The sequence below is a fragment of the Mytilus californianus genome, unplaced genomic scaffold (genome assembly GCF_021869535.1).
Source record: "Mytilus californianus isolate M0D057914Y unplaced genomic scaffold, xbMytCali1.0.p SCAF_7, whole genome shotgun sequence".
Classification (NCBI taxonomy): Eukaryota; Metazoa; Mollusca; class Bivalvia; order Mytilida; family Mytilidae; genus Mytilus; species Mytilus californianus.
Genome location: NW_026262723.1, coordinates 74,959,628 through 74,981,671, shown reverse-complemented (window position 1 = coordinate 74,981,671; position 22,044 = coordinate 74,959,628). Strand labels below are relative to the sequence as shown.

At 32.8% G+C, this 22,044-nt stretch overlaps 2 protein-coding genes across 2 annotated transcripts; one reads left to right on the top strand and one right to left on the bottom strand.

Annotated features, from left to right (window-relative positions):
* The first annotated feature begins 7,417 nt into the window (after positions 1-7,417).
* Positions 7,418-17,844, top strand: LOC127708487 (lysophospholipid acyltransferase 7-like). The gene is made up of 7 exons (XM_052213375.1): positions 7,418-7,635; positions 8,900-9,026; positions 10,883-11,042; positions 12,288-12,439; positions 12,687-12,895; positions 13,670-13,849; positions 14,693-17,844. The coding sequence occupies exons 1-7, from the start codon at positions 7,427-7,429 to the stop codon at positions 15,036-15,038; spliced, it is 1,383 nt and encodes a 460-aa protein (XP_052069335.1). The 5' UTR covers positions 7,418-7,426; the 3' UTR covers positions 15,039-17,844.
* LOC127708499 (carbohydrate sulfotransferase 15-like) lies at positions 17,838-20,972 on the bottom strand. The gene is made up of 5 exons (XM_052213390.1): positions 20,906-20,972; positions 20,414-20,570; positions 19,683-19,842; positions 19,211-19,358; positions 17,838-18,218 (listed from the first exon to the last, which is right to left on the bottom strand). The coding sequence occupies exons 2-5, from the start codon at positions 20,554-20,556 to the stop codon at positions 18,034-18,036; spliced, it is 636 nt and encodes a 211-aa protein (XP_052069350.1). The 5' UTR covers positions 20,557-20,570; positions 20,906-20,972; the 3' UTR covers positions 17,838-18,033.
* Between the last annotated feature and the right edge of the window lie 1,072 nt (positions 20,973-22,044).

The following is a 22,044-nucleotide window of genomic DNA, read 5'->3' as shown; positions in this document are numbered from 1 at the left end:
ACTGTACGTCTGTCCCAAGTCAAATAACCTGTATTTCAGTGGCTTTCGTTGGACGCTGCCTATCATATTTGTTTTTCGTTCATTGTTATGTACATAAATCAGGCCGTTGGCTTTCTCGTTTGAATAGTTTTACATTTTGTTATGTCGGGACATTTTATTACTTACTATACAGTTTGGGTTTCCTCATTGTTGAAGACCTTATTGAATATTGTGGCATAAAGTTCCTTACATCCTCGGCATTTGGTCTCTGGTGGTCTTTTTGAGTCTTTCATTGGCAATCAGATGCTTTTAAAGTTTGAAAATAGTGCGTCTGTTTAGCTTAATCAACTTCCAATACGCTTCAAAATAATCATCGGATGGACATCTTTTTCCACATTTTCTTTATCTTGACAAGTAATAAATTTCTTAAATGCATTTTGAGATTTTGACCACAGTTTTTTTCCAGCATACTTTATCCAATAGCAATTGCCTGAAACTTTTCCGGTTATATGTCTACTTACATTCAGAATGAAACCAATCAGTTAAAATATTGCTATCTGTTTGGAGAGTACCAATACGTTCATCAAAATTTGGTGAATGAAAGTTAAAGTGTTGTCATGTGTGATTATACATATCTTCTTTTTCAATGAAGGAAGCAATTGTCTTAAGCTCGAACCTTATGAAACACCTTTTTGATAACTGCCAAGCTTTCAACAATACCACCCATTTTTTATCTGCTGTTTTCTGTCAGACTATAGGATACCATGTGGTGGCATTATCAAATAACCCATATATATTGGTAGACATATGCTAAAGCAAGGATTTGTATAGTATTTTTATAGTAAGAAGTCTTACTTTACAAATCCTTGGCTAAAGCTACTTCAAATCTTACAAAAGTTTTAGCAAGGAATGTTGGCGTGCATGTTCTATCCTGAAAGGGTACATATACATTTCCGACCAATTCTGAAAGCTGTATTTCCAGCACATTTTCAAATGTTTCTGACAGATAATTATTTTTCGGGAAATTAACTTTTTTTCGAAAAGAGACTAAACCTGCATGTGCCTCATTAACCTATCTGAAAAAAGACTTTTAAACATGTTGAACATCTTTGTAATTGGTGGACAAAGTGTTGAATTATTTACCGTATGTAGCTATGTAAGAAAAATGTCCTGGATTGCTGTCCCAAAACGTATACCCCAATTGTCCTTTTATTCATACACAATAAATGCAATTCAGTATAAAAATAAAGTGATGTGGTAAGATTTGTGAAAGGGCTAATCACAAGATAACAGTCCACATAAAGACACTTGTCAGGTCATTAAAAATTGCATATTTTGGCTTTAATATTGATTCACTTATAGGGTCTTTGCATCGGAATTAAATATATTTATCCTAAAACCAGTTGTTGGCATGACACGGGTTATGTTCTTCTCATATATTTTATGACGGTATAATACTAAACCCCTAACAGGAGGGATTGTGCCTGATATTCATATGATGAAGACATAATCTTTCAATCAGTTTAATTGAGGTCTGGAGCTGGCATGTCAGTAACTGCTAGTAGTCTGTTGTTATTTATGTATTATTGTCATTTTGTTTATTTTCTTTTGTTTCCTATTCTGACATCGGACTCGGACTTCTCTTAAACTGAGTTTTACTGTGCGTACTGTTGTACGTTTGGTTTTTCTACATTGGCTAGAGGTATAGGGGGAGGGTTGAGATCTCAAAAAACATGTTTAACCCCGCCGCATTTTTGCGCCTGTTCCAAGTCGGGAGCCTCTGGCCTTTGTTAGTCTTGTATCATTTTTAATTTTAGTTTCTTGTGTATAATTTGGAGTTTAGTATGACGTCCATTATCACTGAATTAGTATACATATTTGTTTAGGGGCCAGCTGTAGGACGCCTCCGGGTGCGGGAGTTTCTCGCTGCATTGAAGACCCATTGATGGCCTTCGGCTGTTGTCTGCTCTATGGTCGGGTTGTTGTCTCTTTGACACATTCCCCATTTCCATTCTCAATTTTACATCATTCTATATACCGGAACACATTATTCAAACTCCTAACTGACCAGACTTTACCCTTACTTCTTCAAGCCGCATGTTTATAGTAGAGAAGCATTAGATTGAGACATTGAAACTGATGCTAAAATGGTCAAGATATTTCATAACAAGATGCAACTCGACTGGCTGCAGAGACTGGCGTTTCCAACGACCGCCAATGACGGACCAAGTTTGTCTACATTGACAGTTATGATTTTGTCTACTTTTTTTACTATGAATAAAAAGAGATGTAGGGTATCGTCCAACAACAAAACTAACCAAGCGACATATTGAAGGCACATACAGTTTAAAAAATAAACAAATGTCTATGCAATATGACATAAAAAAAAAAGCATCAAAGATACTAGGTTTATAATTTTGCACGTCAGACGCCCTTCCCGTCAATACAACACTCATCGGTGGCGCTCGAATTAAAAAAGTTGGCCATCAATTGACTCCTTATAGAATATACAGGTTTTTCACCGAATTTTGGCATTTCCGCCTATAATCTTGAATCTACATATTTAGAGAGAAATTAATTGTAAACAACAAAAATGAACTACAAAAATACATATGTGGCTGAAACCATCAATTGACTCATTGAAGCGGTCTCCCTTAAAGAACAATGAGCTGTCATATTGATGTTCACTAAATTGACTCAAATTCTTATATTTGATATGTAACATAATTGCACATATATGATCATATAACCAAATTACAAAAAGCCCAAAAGAAACAGTTTACAATACATGGACTCGTTAAATTGTATCCGGCAGAATTTTGTGCGTATTTAAACTAGTCACCATCCAATTAACCATCAAAATCACAAGCACTTGCCTATAAAGTATATAAGTAATTTTTTCAGAGACAAGTGCCTGTGATCAAGATGACGTCCGAAGGCTACCGATGGTCATATGACCCGGTATAAGCGTAAATATAAGTGAACAACCATTAAACTTAAAGGGGTTATATTTTTTCTATATTGGTTCAAGGATTTGTATACAATACAAATCCTTGATTGGTTTGGATTTTTTTTCTCTACTACAATCAAGCCAAATTATATTTTTTTCTTTTCAAGCCTCAGGGCGTATAAGGCATGTTGTTCTTGCATGTGAAATCACCAGCAGTGAACATGGCTTTATAAATTTATCGCACCGCGGGTAAATTATCACGTTGTGATTGATTTAATGCCGTCACGTGGTGACCCCTATGGGTCCGTAGGGGGTTAGTAAATTTCATAGGGGGTTCATGACGTCACGTCTACTGTTAATGGTGACGTCACCTATATTAATGTTGTGTTTCATTGCTTATTTTTCTACAAAACGCAGCAGACAAAGTCCCGCGTGCGATAAATTCGTTATACGGTTCACTACTGACCCCCTACGGACCATAGAGGGTGAATAAAATCCAAAGGAGATTCGGCCTTCGACCTCACCCCCTATGGATTTTACTAACCCTCTATGGATCCGTAAAGGGGTCAGTAGCGAACCATATAACTTATAATATGTTGACATTCTCGAGACAGGTATCATTTTATTAAATATCTTTTATATATAGCATAGAGTTTATTTGAAAGCAAATATCTTTGCCAGTATGCAAAGTTTACAAATGTATCTGCAACGCGAGTAGGCAGACATCGGAGCGGATCCATGGTATGAGGAAAAGGGGATACATAATTGGAAAAAACCAAAAACAATGTTGAGCGTAGCTAGTCGAATTTTAATTTGACGATTTTAAAAAAAAAGGTTTTTTTTCGATCAAAAGAGGGGGGCTTACACCCTCTACGCCCCCTGAATCCGTATGCTGTGACAATATTAAACCATACTGACTGCTAATTGCGAAATATTATTTCAATATTTGGCTTTTTCAAATGCCGTAACTTGACACGAATGGTACTTTATTTTGTGAACCATTTTTCGATGACCACAATTACTAATTATAGAACATAGTGTTTTAATGCAAATAAGTGTCTAATATCTTGAAAACTGTAGTAAACAGAAAAAAATCTGGCATAGGCTAACATGCCAAAAGTCAAGATCTTTGGCAAATTCATCAAAACTATCAGATAACATTGCCCTTTAATTGTGATTTTATGAACCTTTAGAGTACGTCCACCTATCATTTTTCGACATTGAATAACTAATTAGTAAGTTAAAAAGACAGAAATCTTTATTTAAAGTGTTAAATTCGAGTATATATATGTAAGATTCAGATCGACGTCCGGTCTCTAATCGACGTCCGTTCCTCAAATCGACGTCCAAATCTGACGTCACAAAGAAATAAGATCCTAATCGACGGCCAAATTTTATGGCCCTCTAATCGACATAATTTTTGTTGTTCTCAAATCGACGCCCAATTTTTGGCTTCTCTTATCTTTTATGAACTTGCCGCAATGACGTCATAAATTTTACGACTTTTAACATATTGTGTGCGGCAAATGAAATAAGTTATCTTATAAAAAAAAAATGTTTTCTAAAATTTATTGTCGATGCAAACAGATTGTGATAACAATTTTAAAATTTAAGAGATTATATAAAAATAAGGAGATGTGGTATGATTGCCAATGGGACAACTATCCATCAGAGTTCAAATGAAGAGGATGAAATAGAAAACTAACGGCCTTATTTATAACAAAACAATTCCGAAAAACAAATATGACAGACATAAACCAACGACAACCACTGAACTATATAGCTACAGGCTCCTGCATTGGGACAGGCACATCAAGCATGAGGCGGGGTTAAACATATCAGTTGTGAGCACTTAAACCCTTCCCTAACCTGGAACAGTGGTGTAACAGCACAACATAAAAACATAATTCCCATTTCTTTTGTATTTGTTTCACTCCAGGTGTAAAACTCAGAAATTTTTTGAAAAATATCTTACAGTCCGAATTATAATACTCTCAAAACATTGTCTGTACTTCTTTGTTTTGTCTATTGAAGATTGAATGTTGCACTCTAGATGTCGTTTGGTTTACTTTGTCGTTGGGTTGTTTTCTCATTGACGTATACTCACATGTCATTTATTACTAGTAATATGAATATGAATGACATACGACAACGTAGATCGATTGGATTAACTTCTATCAAGATAAATATTAATATGCACTTTTATTTTAGAGCTATTTTCTTATGCTTGTAGTTTAAAGGTTTGGTTGCCTTGCTTGCTTTGTTTGTATAAATGTTTGCTCAAGCATTGTAATTAAGATTGACATCTGCAATCAATAGATAGGCGGGGCTTCAGCTTGTATCCATTATACTTCAATGTTATTGGGTGTTACGTATAATGAAGAGTATAATGTATACAAGCTGAAGCACCGCCTATTTATTGATTGCAGATGTCAATCTTAATTACAATGCTTGAGCAAACATTTATACAAACAAAGCAAGCAAACCACCCAAACCTTGAAATTACATGCATTAGGAAAATAGCTCTATAAGATGTCGATGGTTGTCTTGTCATTTATCGATGTGAGTCCTTCTATTTTGTTTTAGTTGATTCTGTGGGAAGAGATGTAACAGACTTTGTTGTTCCTTCTCATACGTCTACGAAGTCATTACGATTCGTAATGTATAAAGACAAAACAATACATATGATATAAATAAAGATCAATCTAAAAACAATAATACTGCATCGGAAAGAAATCGACCTTATGCAAATTATTATCAATACATCTGTTACCTATTTCGGGTTGAAATTATCTCTATGGAAAGTCTGTAACTGTTTTAAAAAATTGAGTTGTTATAAGACTTATAAGAACCCTACAAATCAGACCAAAATTCATCTTTTATTTCGTATTTGAATGTTCCAAAATCAATCAAAGTCTTTTATATGTACATGTATACGTGCAGTAATTGTATTATTTATTGATATTGGACATCGATTAGAGAAGACTACAGTCGACCGGACGTCGTTTTGGCAATACATGACGTCACATTGAACGTCGATTAGAGTGTCAAAATATTGGATTTGAGGATGTGATATCAGATTTGTTTGGACGTCGCTTTGAGGAACAGACGTCGATTTGAGGAACGGACGTCGATTAGAGACCTGACGTCGATCTGGGCTTAACATATATATACCATCAACATAGATCAAGAGCTCTTTTACCGACTGATATATAATAACATAACAGGATCAATCATTGAATAGCAACAGATCCATATACAGCACACCATGCAATCCATACAAACAGCACATACTATCCACACAAGTAACACATGTCAATAAATAAAAAGCACATGCAACATATAAAGCAAATTAGCATATTCAAATAAACACATACATAAGAATGCCCACTACCCATTAAAAAATAAAGCATTAGTAGAAGCACAAGCATATGTCTGTGTTCAAAATATGAATAAAAAATTTGCCACTGCACATTGTCTGTTCTATATAGGAATTCTAACCCTGAGTTTTCTATCTGTTACATGAGTTTATTTACATGCCAAGAAATCCTCGCTCAAAACTCCGGTGGACCTCCTACGGCACCCATTACTGAGTAGTTAAAGATTTGATTTCATTCAACAAATTGATTTATGACCTGCATGTACGTGTCGCTTAGAACACGGCCATGTACCAAATGGTCATTGTTAATCATCCGAGTAATTTGCTCTATGGGATGTTTGCAAAATTTCAACGGAGGCAATTTCTTGGCATGGTGTACGTATATCCCCGAGGAACACCTTTGTATCATTGTCTTTAAAACAGAAATCATTGAGAGAAATTGTAAACAGAGAAATTGATAGACAAGCAAATAGTCTCATTGATGACTTCTATAAGTAACTGCATTTGAATACACCTTATCGCTATTTGTCCGCCATTACTGGACATCACACAAGTTCCCGTAAAATTTTGACGTCATAATAGAAAATATCTGACGCCACAATGGAAAAGTGATTGTTGTATGACGTCAAAAGTTCGAGCGGGACTGATTCTCGGGTCAAGCGGGATTAGCGATAAGGTGTATTGCTCTTTTTCTTTAAAAAAAAAGGGGGGGGGCTTATTTAGTTAGGACAAGGCCATTTGATTTCCCGGTTGGGGAGGGGGGGGGTTAAAAAATTGATATCCTGGTCTGGTCAGAGCTGAAAATAAATAACCTTGTATATGACGCGATGGAAACGAATATTCGGCAACACTAACTACAGGAAACGATTGTGTACAAAAGTGAAAATAAATCTTCACGCGGCAAAATATAAGAATGGTAGAGCAACCGTCAAAAACTCCTCCCTCCCCCCCAGAAAATCCAATGGTCGTTCTCTTATCAAAGCAATCTACCCTAGAACCTCCAGTAACATGTGCTAGGTCTGCAGAACTGCAGTCCTTGGTCTCTTAGGTAGTGCTCCTATTAGGAGGAAAATACTAAGGTACAGTAGAATCTCCAGTGTGGAGGCGTTTTTTGGAAAATGCAGGACGACGTGATTTATGGAATTATACTGGTCGTGTCATTTGGCATCGGACTATTTGTTCGACAAATAACAGACCCAGAGAGAAAGAGACTAATATGTAGTATAGCAGGCGCTGTTCTTGCTGTTGTAAATTGCCACGTACATATTTACCACTCCCTGGTATTGGTCATCGGAAGTTGTCTACTGATAAAAATCTGTGGACCCAGGTATAAAAAAAGGAGTTAATATGGGTTTTTGGGACCATTTATTCGAAATTTCAAAGCTTGGTATAGAAAACCATAAAGATGCTTCAATATCTCTTCAATTTTGTTTGGTTAAAAGCAGTATTATACCTTAATTGGTCTATCTCACTATATGTCAAATAGTGAATTATACCTGAATTGAGGTATAATGCACCAATTAGTGGTTATTAATGACCTGAAAAATGTAGCAGCCACCACATGTTGACCCTGCTTTCCAAATTATGTGCTGTCTGCTTATTTCCTTGTTCAGGGAAGTGGTGATTCTGTTGGTAGCTTGACATGCAGGATTTTCTATTGACGAGTATTGTGTGCTATACTTTTACAACATATGATCTAGATGGGCATAAGACATCTAGGGGGAAGATGAAGAGAATTTGTATACATGTATTGGTGTAAACTGATTCACCCAACCTGCCAACAGAACCCACGAATATTTTCATTATAGAATATAATTTTGATATTTATCATGTTTATAGTGTCTATATGTGTTAAATTATAACAATGCTAGTATTAAATGAAGTTTTGTGCATTTAAAAAGGATTTGTTAAAATTCATCCATTGGAATATTTATTTTCTTAGGTGTAGATCATGTGTAATCTTTGAAGCATTTGTTGCCAGTTAATTGTGAATAAAAAAGTGATGTATATTGTCAAAGAGACAGCAATATAAAAACATAATAAAACCTCATAACACATCTGTGATAGGTCAATACACATTTATTTACAATCCTCAACAATAGATTTATACCCTATTTCAAGCTCTAAATCACCCATAGTCTAAAGACAATTTGTAAATATATTTAAAAACAAGAGTATGAAAGATCTGCTATCAAAACAAACGGCAAATTCCAAAAAAGGACCAACCACTGAGGGGGATAGCCACATTTACATGTTGCAGGCTTAAACTAGCTAGTTTTTGTCTCATCTGCTACTTAAAGTACATTTTACATGTCTATCTGACAGGCTAAATCTGATCTTGACCTCATTTTTGTTGATAATTTTCAATTTATGAAAAACCTTGATCTTTAAATTTTCAAACTTAAAATTAAATCATATTGATTACAGTAGGCAAGACACTCCAGTATGTGACTCTTGTTTTAAGTAGCGGTACTCAGTTGTTAGTTATTCATGGATAATGGAGTAAATTTAATCTCCTAATTAGCATTTCAAATTTTCAGGTTATACATGAACTATCAATCTGTAACTGAAATATTCATTTGTTTTTACAGAAAATGTCAGCTGTATGGATATATATGGTGTTTTGGGTACCTTGTTTTCTTCAGAACTTGCCATCATTTTGGTTTACCTAAGCCATCACCAGTGTCCAATGCATTGCAGTTATTTTTAACATTGAAGGTATGTTGTTGCATAAAAAAATCCTTAAGTTTCCAAGGTAAACCTTATAAATATTAAAGAACAAACATGTCATCTACATTCAATATACTGGTACAACATAAACTGTTTTAACTTAAAAAAAATAATTTCCCAATTGGCCACAAATTTCACATAGATATTCAGAATAGACCAGAGGATAGAGTTCAGTAGACATGGTAGACACTCAGATCAAAAGCCTACACAGGAGTTGACCAAATCAAAAACACACAAAACATGATTGATCAGGTAATGATTTAAAATATCTTAATTGGTTGTTACATGTAGCTCACATAGGCTGAATGGCTATTATGAGCTGTTGCCATCACTTGGCATCAGTGACCTGTCTATTGGCTGAAACAAAATTGACACAAACCTCAGCCATAACAATCCTAATGATCTTTAATTTCAAAGTATGTCTAATCGCTTTTCTCTATGTTTCTAAAGCTCATCAAATAAATTTTATATTTTCCTACACTGTACAAATATTGTGTATTTATCTTATTTTGTAATTTTGGGTTCTTAAGTTGCTGTCTATTTATTAACCTCATTGTGGATTGTAAGAAGGTGTTTTGTTATAGGTTTAAATAACCAACAGGAACTTCCTTGACAGGTAAAAGAATATTTAGGAAATTATCCTGATTACACTTACTTCCTCCAGCTGACATTGCACTATTACTAAAAAATATGAAATGAGCACATTCATAATAGAAGGTCACTTTGGGTCGTGCAATTTTTCTTCAACCTAAGCTACTTTTTTTAGGTAGTCAATGCTAAACATTACATTATTCTATAAATATAATTCCAGTTGACATACTTTTGTCATAATTATGGCCATTGATGTAGAATTTTCATTATAATAAAATAATTACCTCTGTTGTTAGCCCCCTTAGCAGATGTTCAGCTGGTATCAAGTTTATAATAGGATAACGAGAATTTACAAATTACACAACAGTTTCAGGTGCCTCGGTGGCCGAGTGGTCTAAGTAGTTACTACTGTAATCACTAGCCAGTCAACACTGAGGCTGTGAGTTCCAACCCGCTCGTGCAGGTGCACTCGACTCCAATCTTAATTGACTTTGGATTGTCAGTTTTCCTATCGAAGGTCGGTGGTTTTCTCTGGGCACTCCGGCTTCCTCCACCAATAAAAACTGGCCGCCACGAAATAGCCCAAAAGCGGTGCTTAAAAGTGGAGTTAAAACACCAAAAATCAAAATCAAATCACAACAGTTTCATTATCATGATTAGTTTTTGCATATGACCATTTCAATTTTTATACTGAAGCTTTCAGCCACTGTCAAGAATATCATACTGCTATTTGATATTTAAAAGTTTATTTGTACTCAGATATGATATTTGTGTTGAACTGATTGATATAATTAAGATTTAATGATGGTTTTGGGACTTATCTATTGATATTTTGTACACAATTGTGTACTGTCATGCAAGTTTTTTTCTGATTTATCTACTTTCAGACTTATTGCATTCATTTTGATTATATTTTTGTATTTTTGCTGTCTCATTCAAATAATCCCTTTTTATTCAAACCCTAATCCAGAGCAGACCCAATCAATAAGCTAATACAAAGCCCGGAAATTTAAGATTTATTTCACATAATATTAATTGTGTTTTATTAGTAAGACAAAGTTAAGACTTATTTTACTCTTAAGATAAGATGATAGTGGCAATGAGGGATATGTTTTGTAAGGAAACACTTTACTGCCACTGGTGGGAAATTGAATTAAAAAAATCATATAAATAGTATTTTGATATGTATGATTATATTTGTGAGATTGTTTTGTATATGTAAGGGGAACTAAGAAAATGTTATTTATTTTCAGCTGGTTGCATTAGGGTTTGAGATACATGATACTCATGAGCTGTCTAAGAAGGGTGATACTCCAGAAGAAGAATCGACTTTACAGAGAAAGTACAGAAGTATTTACCCATCATCAATAGATATACTACAATATTCATATTGTTATATAGGACTGTTTACAGGTCAGTACAATGTTTTGTGTTTTTGTGTCCATGCACACTGTAAATTTTAAGGAAGCTTTTCTACAGAGAGATTGGAGATGATTTGCACATAGCTATGTTTCCTTGAAAGAATATAAATGCATGATAACATACCAACAATAAAAATAACCTCCAAAAAATCGTAAGGTTAACATACATACAGTCTGAACAGTCTTAACAATAGACAGGTGTATTAACAGCATATCATGCTCTACATCATTTGAGTCTAAAAAATTGTGAACAAATTAAACAAATCAAGTCTACCCCTTTTAAGTTTAATCAGTGGAATTACAAAAAGGTACATTAAAGAAGTTACAAATAAATTTAGTTCTGAAAAAAAATAATATCTGTAATAAAGGTAAAATAGACGAAGAAAAAAAACACAAGAAAAAAACCCAATACCATATCAAAGTATGCTAACAGTAACCAAAAGAAAGCTCAAGCTTAACCTGCTGATATGAAATCATACTTTCCTACACATGAATATCAGTGGCTGTACTGCAGAATAGATTTTGCACAGCAATGTCATAAACATATACAGGAAGACATGATCTTGTGCTTTGCCCAGAACAAACCTGAACAGGACTTCATACACAAATATAACTGAAACTTTTAGTTTTGTTTTAACAATAAAATACCAAATTGATTTTCATCCCCAAAAATACTAGACTAGATATTTGAACAAGTATTATTATAATCTTTAGCAACAAGTCAATTTAGTCAAAAAGATTTAGAGGACTTCCTTAAAGTTTTGGCCAGTTTATGTTATCTAGATCCCTGTTGTAAAAGTCAACAATAGACTATTAATATGTCCTGTTCTGATTCACCATAAATCTTTAAAAGTTGTGTGAACAATATGGGTCTATTGGAAAAGTTTAGTTTATCACATAAATGATTTCTTTCTTGACAAATTTTAAAAATCCAGGGTGAATTAATATTGCAATAATGACCAAGAAAAGTGAAGCTATTGATCAGAGGCTTTTATGATTTTCATCCAATCCTTATAAGAAAAATATCTGTATATGGCTTTCTTTTACTACAAGAATGCATAGGAAATAGAAATAATTAAATGTTATAAAACTTATTATATACTAAAAAAAATAGATACCTGGTTTCAGGTGGTGATGAACAGAATACCTGTACAGTAGATATATTGAGTTCTAGCATCTCTGTTTACATTTTGAAAACATTTTCAGATATGTAGGTAAAAGATTTTTGTTATTTCAGGTCCGTATTACAAGTACAGAACATATGAAGACTTCATACAAAATAGGAACTCTCCCAATATACCAGTGAAAGAGTTTGTTATAGAGAGGTTAAAGTATATCCCTGTGATAGCTTTAACATTCCTGGGTATGTCCCAGTTCTTCAGTATACAGGTAATTTCAGTTTATTTATCAGATAAATGTGTGACTTGTAGAAGATATTGTCAGATACTCAAAAAAATTGAATGTTATTCTAATAAAAACCATTAAAAAATTGTTAAATGTGGCAGTATGCCAGAGGCATCTGTATTAGGCATATTTTTTATATCTCTTAAAGATGGAGGTGACTTATGGTATATCTGTAACTAAAAGAGGAAAAAAAACTACTTAATTATGATGTTATGTTTTAAATTTATTGCAGTATGTAGAAACAGAAGAATTTTATGAGCATCCATTTTGGTTCCGATTATTTTATATGGTGCCTATGTTTATGATATTCCGTACCAGACTTTACATGGCCTGGCTGGTATCAGAAAGTATGTGTATGACTTCTTCATTAGGGGCCTACCCAGTAGAGGCAAAAGCAAAATATGGCCAGGGTCCAACTGATCTTACAGGTCTAGACAAAAGGTAGTGTATGCATTGTAGGAAATGAAAATAACACTATATAAATTGTGTATGCCTAAAACACTTTTTCTGAATTAACACCTTCATCAGGAATGGTCAAAACCAAATATTTGAAAGCCAAGAATGTATTAATATCTGAATACAAAAACAGCTATATGATCCAAACAAACCTAAAAAGAATAGCCAAATTTTTATAAAACAACTTTGCCTGATGGAGTTGGAACCTTAGAAATACTACATTCTCATAATAAATGACCTTGATAAAGTTCAGTTATATGACATGAAACTAGTTAAATGCATATCATATGATCAGTATTATGACAAAATATATATCAGTATTTACAAATACCATTGTTATAGACCATATAATACTAGTCAAAATCTATTTTGATAGTTTTGGCATTTACAATTTAAGAGTTATTCCCCATTAATTTATTAATATACTAAATTTTTAAGGTTTCTGGTTGATAATAAATGTACAATTTGACAAAAGCCTTTTAAATTTTAACACAATGTCATATTCTGTAAAATACAGGTCAAGTTGATTTTGACATTTGTGACATTTACCAGTCAAGAGTTATTCCCCTTAATTATCTTAAATTAAATACCACTTAATATTATTTTACAAAAAAAACATAAGGATTAATAGTAACAATTTTTTAATGACAGGCCATAACTTACCTATTGAATATTTTGTATGACTGATCCTTGTCTCATATATATATTTGAAAATTTGCCACGTATATTAAGCCAACAAAAATGAAAACTTTTTTTTAGTTTATCAATGTCTAAATCAGACCAGAAGTATGATTACCAGACAGTGTATAATTTAAGTATTTATGGGTGTGAATTAGGAAGGACAACCAGAGAAGGGTTACGTAGCTGGAATATGACAGTTCAGTATTGGTTAGCAGCATTTGTTCATCGAAGAATACCAAAACATCTTAAAAATTATGGGTAAATTATTTACTGAATAATTTCATGAAGTTAAGGAAGATTTGCCATATGTATATTATACAAACACTCTCACAGGGTACACACATTTACATTTGTAATAGGACTAGGCAAATAGAAAAAAACATTTTGAAGAAAGCAATCATAAAAAAACAGAATAACTGCAGTAAAGTGATATAAAATGAATTACTTGAAAGAGAATCTTTTATAGAACTCTAACATGAAGAAAAACTCCTTAATGTGAAGAAAAAATTAAGCATGCACTCTTTGACTTACCTATTATTTACGTCCGGCAGAAACTTGAGTTGCTTGTTTGTTGGGCCGTCTTTTGTGTCTGTAATTTTTGGTAAATTTTCAGATCTAAACAACTAAGTATCATACAGTAGTGATCATTTTTTTGTCATGATCCCATTTTAGACACTGTCAGACCTACTTTTTATATTCACAGATGGGGCATATTATGATATACTTTTGTCCTCCATTTGACAAGCAAGGGAATTAGCTGTCTTTGGTTACATTAGCCTTTTCTTGATAATTTGTTTAATTACAAAGAAAACGCGAACTTCCATTTATACCTTGAATTGATTTAAACAAAAAACTTATTGAAATTTTACAATAGAAGACTTTCACATTCGTGCATTTCCTGTACATTTCCCATGTCACAATGCTTATGTTATTATATAACAATTAGAGTTGACTGTTCAATGATGTCATTTATGCTGTATGATGTAACTCATTGTTAAAAAAACTTGAAATTGATCCTTTAAAGGAAACAGTGGATTGAACATGATAGCTTTCAATAAAACTTCACTTGATTAATTCTGATCTAATATGATCTTATTTTAGAGTTGCAATAACAATGGCAGTGAGTGCCTTTTGGCATGGTATACATCCTGGATATTACCTCAGTTTCATGTTAGTTCCTGTTATAGTATATGCAGAGGATGCTATGATATCAACATTCCGCAAAAATAGTTCTGAACAAATGCAGTACTGGTTTGACTGGGCTTGTTTGTTTTTTAAAATGAGAGGGTTTGATTACATGTGTATGGGATTTTTGTTACTTAAACTTGACTTAACTTTAGCATATTGGAAATCCATCTTTTTTATAGGACATTTAGTTCCCATATTATTTATTATCATTTGTAAAATATTTAAGCCTAAGAAGAAAAAAGAAGAAAAGAAAGAATAAATGTTATGAATTTTTTTTTTACAGGAATATTATTTTTTTTTATTCTGTATACAATTGTTAATATAGATTTTTTTAAACATATACACTTATATATCAGGCTTTAAATTGTTAAAAAGAAATACATGTATTGCAGAAACGGTTCTTAGAATACAAACAAAGGTTATCAGAGCCTTTAATGATTGCAACACAAGACTAGGAATAAGTATATGGTACTGTGCAATATGAATAATGAAAGATGGAAAATTGGACTTATGGGAAATCAGCAAAAGTAATAGAAAAATGTTAAGAAACTAAGTTTGAAGTTTGTTCACTGTAGATGAAGTTGCAAACATTTAAATACCCGCCGGGTATTCAAATAACCAGAGATTTAAGAAAATGACCTGTTTTCACCCTTATTTCTGACCGGTATTTTTTCCGGTATTTAGAAGTCAAATATACTTTCGGGTTTTCTCAGCGTTTTTCCTTTGAAAAGTAAACAATTGAAATTAGAATTTGCTTATTTACCGTGCCAATGACAGCTATCAAAACATTACATTTGATTGAACAGTAACAATTCAAGGATTGTTTGTTAATTGTACCCCAGAAAGTTGAAGCCAGTCAAGCTTGACATACAATCTATGTTCTGATTAAAAGATTTGCTGTTTGCAAATATCAAATATCCTGTAAAAACCATTTGAAAACAATTTGAACCTTTTAATACATTTCTGTTAGAGAGAATAATTTTGTTATCACTTAAATGTAAAAGCTTTAAATCAAATCCATATGCTCTAGATATTACACTGAAAGGAAACAAATTAACTTCTTTCTATTTATCTTCCTCCTGTGTATAGGAGCACATTAGCTATAATTGATTTCTAATTATATGTGTAGCTGGGATTTATGACATTCATTAATAAAAAGAAGTAAACTAGTGTGAATAAAACAATAAAAGGGCATTGCTTTATAAAGATATTTAATTGATGATAAATATTTATATACTTAACAAATACAAAAGTGATTATTTTTAGGAAACTCAGTGGTACATGTATATGTTATAGTATATAAAAAAAACCTCTCAATACTAATATTGGACCAAAAAAGTTTGTACGCGTTATGACCTGACATTTTCTTCTTCAATGCAGATCATGAACTGTATTTTCAGTTTCAGAGGTTGACAGGTATGAGCTCAACCCTCTTCCAAAAATATATTGACATGTTGGAGGTGCATTTTGATTTTTTTTTATCTATTTACTTTTGGCCAATGTACGTGCACTATGTCAAAATACTCAGGTTTTGCTATTTTTTTGCTTTTAAGATCTTGATATTCTTCCACATGACATTACTCAAATTAATTAAAAAGTTTATAAAATTGTCCTAAAAATGGCATCATGCATTTTTTTTTTCAAGCAAATTAACAGGGCTAAGTATTAACGTCAATAAATTCATTTATCTATTGTGCCTAAATGACTTGAGCACAAATGAAGACTGAGATCAGGTGAAATACCTGACTGCAATATGGGGGTGAAATAGATGAAATATTTGCTGCTATTTTGATAATAAATTATTTAAAGCCTTGCAGAACAAAATAAAACAATAGACCATTTTCGAGTTATGTCCTTTACGGGAAAAGTTCGTCAATTATGCGTGCCTTTATGACGTCATTTATCAGATAGAGGGGACGGCCTGTATCCCTGCACTTTTAAAGTTCATCAATCTTTTTTGTGATCATCATTATGCAGGATAAACTAGAAATAATGTTTGTTCTGTAGGTACTTAATCACAATTCCCTAATGACAGCAGTGCTGATTATCAATTATAAGAATTTTAGTTTGCCGAATAATTCGTGCAATATAGCATTATATTTTTTCAAGCGCTCGCTGAACATGGGAAGGAAGTGACGATGCCCCTAAACACACAAATGATGTTCACTAAAACCAAAGTTTTTGACGGAAATGCAACGTACTCGAAAGTGGTCTATTGCAACACTTACTCTTACTTCAGAAATACTGTGAGAGAACACACACATATTACTAAGTTCAGTTTTGTATTAGATGAATAAGGAAATTTTCACTTTTAATGTAATTTATCGCAATATAGGGGTGAAAGAGTAAATGGTTCAAGTATTGGAGTTAACTGAAAACATAAAAACTTAAATGTATCATTTCATTTTACATCGTGGAATTATAAGAATTGATGTAAAATTGAGAATGGAAATGGGGAATATGTCAAAGAGACAACAACCCGACCAAAGAGCAGACAACAGCCGAATGTGTATTTTTTGCTATTCAATATTTATCATGTTAACATATAATGCTTGATTGAAAGTCTAGATAATATTTATGTTTGTTTTAAGCTTGCCGCATGTGTTTAATTTGCATTTTTCTTCACTAGTCAATTCTTCTGCAAAATTGTGCAGTTGTATAATGTAATGTGTTTGGCATAAAATCATTGTTTTCAATAGAATACTATGTTAATGTTTAGAAATATAGGTCATAATAACATGTTCAAATCATATCACTGTAAACCTATTTGAAATGCATATATACCACAATTTCCAAATTTCAATCATGTCTGGTTGTTTTACAGTATAGTAGCTACATGAATTATTGTTTTCCATAGAAGACAGAAAGTACCTACACACCTCTTGTTAAACATTGACAGCATACCCTACAGTTCTGTTTCCACACCATGGTATTATATGATTATTGTATGTAGTATCACTGATATTGTTGATTATTGCAAAACATTTGTACTGTAACACTAACATTGTTGATTATTTGAAAGAAAGGCATTTAAATGAACAATAAAGACATTTCAAGACATCTAATCTTAGTTTATTTTTGTATTTGTTTATATAGGAACATTACAAGTCATCAACCTTGATTCTGCTCATGAGGAAAGGTAATGATAAAATCCCACTATTATTCGCCCTTCATTGAAGGACTTTTATTCTTTGAAAATCAATTTGGAGTGACCTCTTTCATAGTAGTAAATGTGATGCATTGTCAATTGTCCATCAGCTGTCCCACAAAAATCTTGAGTCATTCAGTAAATGTGCTAGATCTTCATTATATGGCTTGTAAAACTTGTTTAGTAAATCTTTTGTTCTTTTATGCATTGGTCCCTGTTTTGTCTTAAGTGTTGTTTTATGAGCTTTTTCTATTTTGACTATTCTGTCAAGATCTAGTTCTGGTAGTTCTTCTGAAAAATCAATTCAATTTATATTTACATGCAAGGCTTTCAGATGTGTCTGAATTAGGATAACTGGAAATTTACACTCAGTTAATATAAGGTTTTATTAGTAAGCTATATTTAGTTATTTATGGTATTTTTTTTTTCATAGACAGAATGAAAATGATGGACAATTGTAATGACTGCTTCACTAACTGTGATTATAGACAAGTTACATGTTTTAAAGTAACTTTTTTATTGTGTTGACTTTGACAAAGGTTACTGAATGATAGACAGGGATGCTAATGCTATTACCGTAGCTCTTTGTATAAAGCTCATATTTCAGAAAGTAGAAGTGCAGGATTATCCATATCTGGTATATAGATGCTTATGTTTTAAGGTTTTGGTTTGGCATATATATGTTGTCCTTGACACTAATTTCATGGTTCAGTGACCACTTAAAAAAAAATTTATCATGTGATTTTTCAGTTATGAGCAATAGGAATTGTTGGTCAACATGGTTTTTGTAATTAGGTCTGTTCCTCAGAAACTTTAAGCAATAGATGAAATATATTTGGTATAAATAATGGTTGTAAGGTTTAAATGTCCGTTTGACAGGGTTAATCTGACCTTGACCTCATTCTCATTTTTCATTTGTCATATTCTTTAGACAATAGTTTAACTATATGAGTGTGTAAATAATGGTTTTAAGGTTTATAATTTTGTTTATCTGATAGAAACCACCTTGACCTCATTTTCATAGTACAACGGTCTTATTTTTTTATGATTAGGTCCCATTTCTCAGATACTGTAAGTAAGAGGTCAAAGAATGATTGTAAGTTGTACATGTCAATCTGACAGTGTTCGTCTGAATTTGACCTCATTTAAATAATAGTTGTTATGTGAAGGTTGAATTTTGGTAACGTTCGTTTCTAAGATGCAACTATGGTAAGCCTTTTATATGTAATAAGTCATTCAATAATATGTGCAAAAATGTATAATAGATTAGACAAAAATGTTACCAAGTTGCAGAAACTTGAAAATCTGTTTTAATGTTCCTTTAATATTTTCTGCATAATCTTCAGTCTTAAGTACCAAGATTTGTTCTTTACTGAATACTTTCAGCCATTCTTTGAGGTAGACAGCATAAACTCCTACGTGTATTCTTGCCTGAAAAATATCAGTAATAATGTTGGCATGTTTATAGGGGTTTCCGGTATGATTTGTATATTAATGAACTAGTAATAGATGATATATACCAATTCATAGATTGTGAATAATCGATTGAAAATATAAGTTGAGAAAAAAATATTTTCGGTTATCTTATTGGTATAACATAAAGCTAACAATCAAATATTGAAAATATTAGGAACAAAATTAAAAAAAGAATGGATAAAACATACAAACACCAATCATAAAAACACACAAAATAAAGGACAGACCATGGAAAATAAAGATATTTTATTTTTCGTAAATCGGTAGAATCTACGTTACCTTATACATCGCAATGTGTTTTCTATCATACAGACACGATTCCAGCGTTCTCCTTTTTATACAAAACTTGAGAAAAGTAATAGAAAACTGAACAGCATCATGGAATCCTTTACTTGTTCTTGTCTGTCCAAGTTTTAGGAACATGTAATCAGAATATAATCTGCAAGGAAAAATAGTACTGGTTAATGTGTTTGTCCTTAATATTTAAATTTTTATTTTTATTTAGAAATTTTTGTTTGTTTGTTTGTTTATTAACTTTGAATGCTGATGATTTTTTTCTGTCTGTAAGTATCAAGACTATCAGATGTAGGTCTTATCTTTTCCGGTTCATCATCCACTCCTTAAACTGTTTTTTTCCCTAAAAATTCCGTTTGGGAACAATTAAAAACGGTTTGCTCTTGTAACTGTGTTCATGTTTTTCCCACTACATCTTATATGCTTTATTGTAAAGTACATATCTTCCACTAAAATGTTTATAATATGACAATGCAGTGCACGAATCAACAGTATACAGTTTTATTATCCGTTTTCTTAGAAAAAAAAGCCCTTCTAATTCTTTTCTACAAGACACCTGGATGCTTGCTTAATTACGACCTACTTCTTGCTTACTGAATACAATTTTTCTCTGTACTAATGCATATATAGATCTTTTGTTGCTTTTTTGTAGGCAAACATAAATCGCATCTTCAATTTCTGTAGTAAGCCTTAACTGCATGAACTTGCATACATACCTATAGGTTGGATCTCTGACTATAATAATCAGTTTGACTTTTGGATTCATATGATGCATTAAGTGAGGTGTTAATATTTTGGGATGGTTTAACCGATGGTTTTGTTTGATGTTCTTCCAGCCTGAGAAATCCCAAAAATCCATGGGCGTCCCATCACCTGTATTGAAAATACAGATTTTGGTTTAAAAATTCATACAAACTAATATTGACCCGTAAACTGATGAAAACCTGTGACTATTATACTAATAAAAGTTAGTATAATGATCCTGGTGAAAATAGATTACTACTGTAATATAAACAAGTTCAATGAACTATACCTGTAACTAACTTATATTCCTTGTTGCTTGAAATATTTGCCGCAGCACCATCGAAGTAATTCAGATAATCGCCGAAGGATTCACGTGGGTGTTGGTACCGGCTTAACCATAAACCTGCACATAAAAAAATATAGTTAAAATAAAATATATCAAATAAACAGATTAACACCAATACCTATAATTTTCTTAGAAGCTGAAGCACAACTGCACGCGAAAACGTTGAAAGCAACATTTTCATAAATAAAAGTGTCGAATATTGATTGTCATAAAACATCTACATTATTTACAATATTTACACATGAAACAATCAATATCCAGCCCTAAAAATCTGACTTAAGTTTATATGAGACACTAACAGTATAAAACTTTATACAACAATTCTCAACGTTAAAACAACTAAACATTGCTCATTAAAGAAGAGGGACGAAAGATACCAGAGGTACAGTCAAACTCATAGATCGAAAACAAACTGACAACGCCATGGCCAAAAATGAAAAAACAAACAGACAAATAATAGTACAGATGACACACCATAGAAAACTAAAGACTAAGCAACACGAACCCCACCAAAAACTGGGGGTGATCTCAGGTGCTCCGGAAGGGTAAGCAGATCCTGCTCCACATGTGGCACCTGTCGTGTTGCTTATGTTATTACAAATCCGGTAAATAGTCTAATTCGGTAGGTCACATTCGTGAAAAGGGAAGGGTATTGTAGTTACGACATAAGGAACATATCCGATATCATCTGTGAAACGGTTATTCCATAACGGTCAACCAACTCGTGATGGCGTCCGTAAAATTTACGAAGGGATGATTTCAACTTCACCATTTGGAACTCTTGGTTTAATAGCTTCCTTGTGAGCAGCAATCCTCTATCAAGGAAATCATGATAGGAAATACAAGCCCGGGAATATCGTATCAATTGGAAGATATATACTCCGTATGCAGGCGCTGCTGGAATGTTGCTACATAGAAATGGAAAGTTCACAATTGGGAAGCTTAAATCATCTCTTTTGTCATAAAGTTTTGTTTTCAACCGACCCTCATTGTCAATTTCTAGGTGTAAGTCAAGATATGAGGCAGACTTAACTGTATCTGTAGTATCCTTTATCTCTAGTTCGATGGGATAGATTCGTTCAACATAGTCACCAAATTTGAATTATTTAGTGAGAGAACATCATCTATATAGCGGAACGTAAAGTTAAAGGATATTGCTAACTTCCTATCTTTCTTCCTAAGAAGTTCCTGTATGAAGTCAGCCTCATAATAATAAAGAAACAAGTCGACAAGAAGAGGGGCACAATTGGTTCCCAT

Coding starts and splice junctions, on each gene's coding strand:
- LOC127708499 (XM_052213390.1), bottom strand. CDS start 20,556: ATGGATTTTTGGGATTTCTCAGGCTGGAAGAACATCAAACAAAACCAT. Junction 19,359..19,682: donor AACACATTGCGATGTATAAG/GTAACGTAGATT, acceptor GATATTTTTCAG/GCAAGAATACACGTAGGAGT. Junction 18,219..19,210: donor TTTCAAGTTTCTGCAACTTG/GTAACATTTTTG, acceptor TTGATTTTTCAG/AAGAACTACCAGAACTAGAT.
- LOC127708487 (XM_052213375.1), top strand. CDS start 7,427: ATGCAGGACGACGTGATTTATGGAATTATACTGGTCGTGTCATTTGGC. Junction 12,440..12,686: donor CCCAGTTCTTCAGTATACAG/GTAATTTCAGTT, acceptor AATTTATTGCAG/TATGTAGAAACAGAAGAATT. Junction 13,850..14,692: donor AAACATCTTAAAAATTATGG/GTAAATTATTTA, acceptor ATCTTATTTTAG/AGTTGCAATAACAATGGCAG.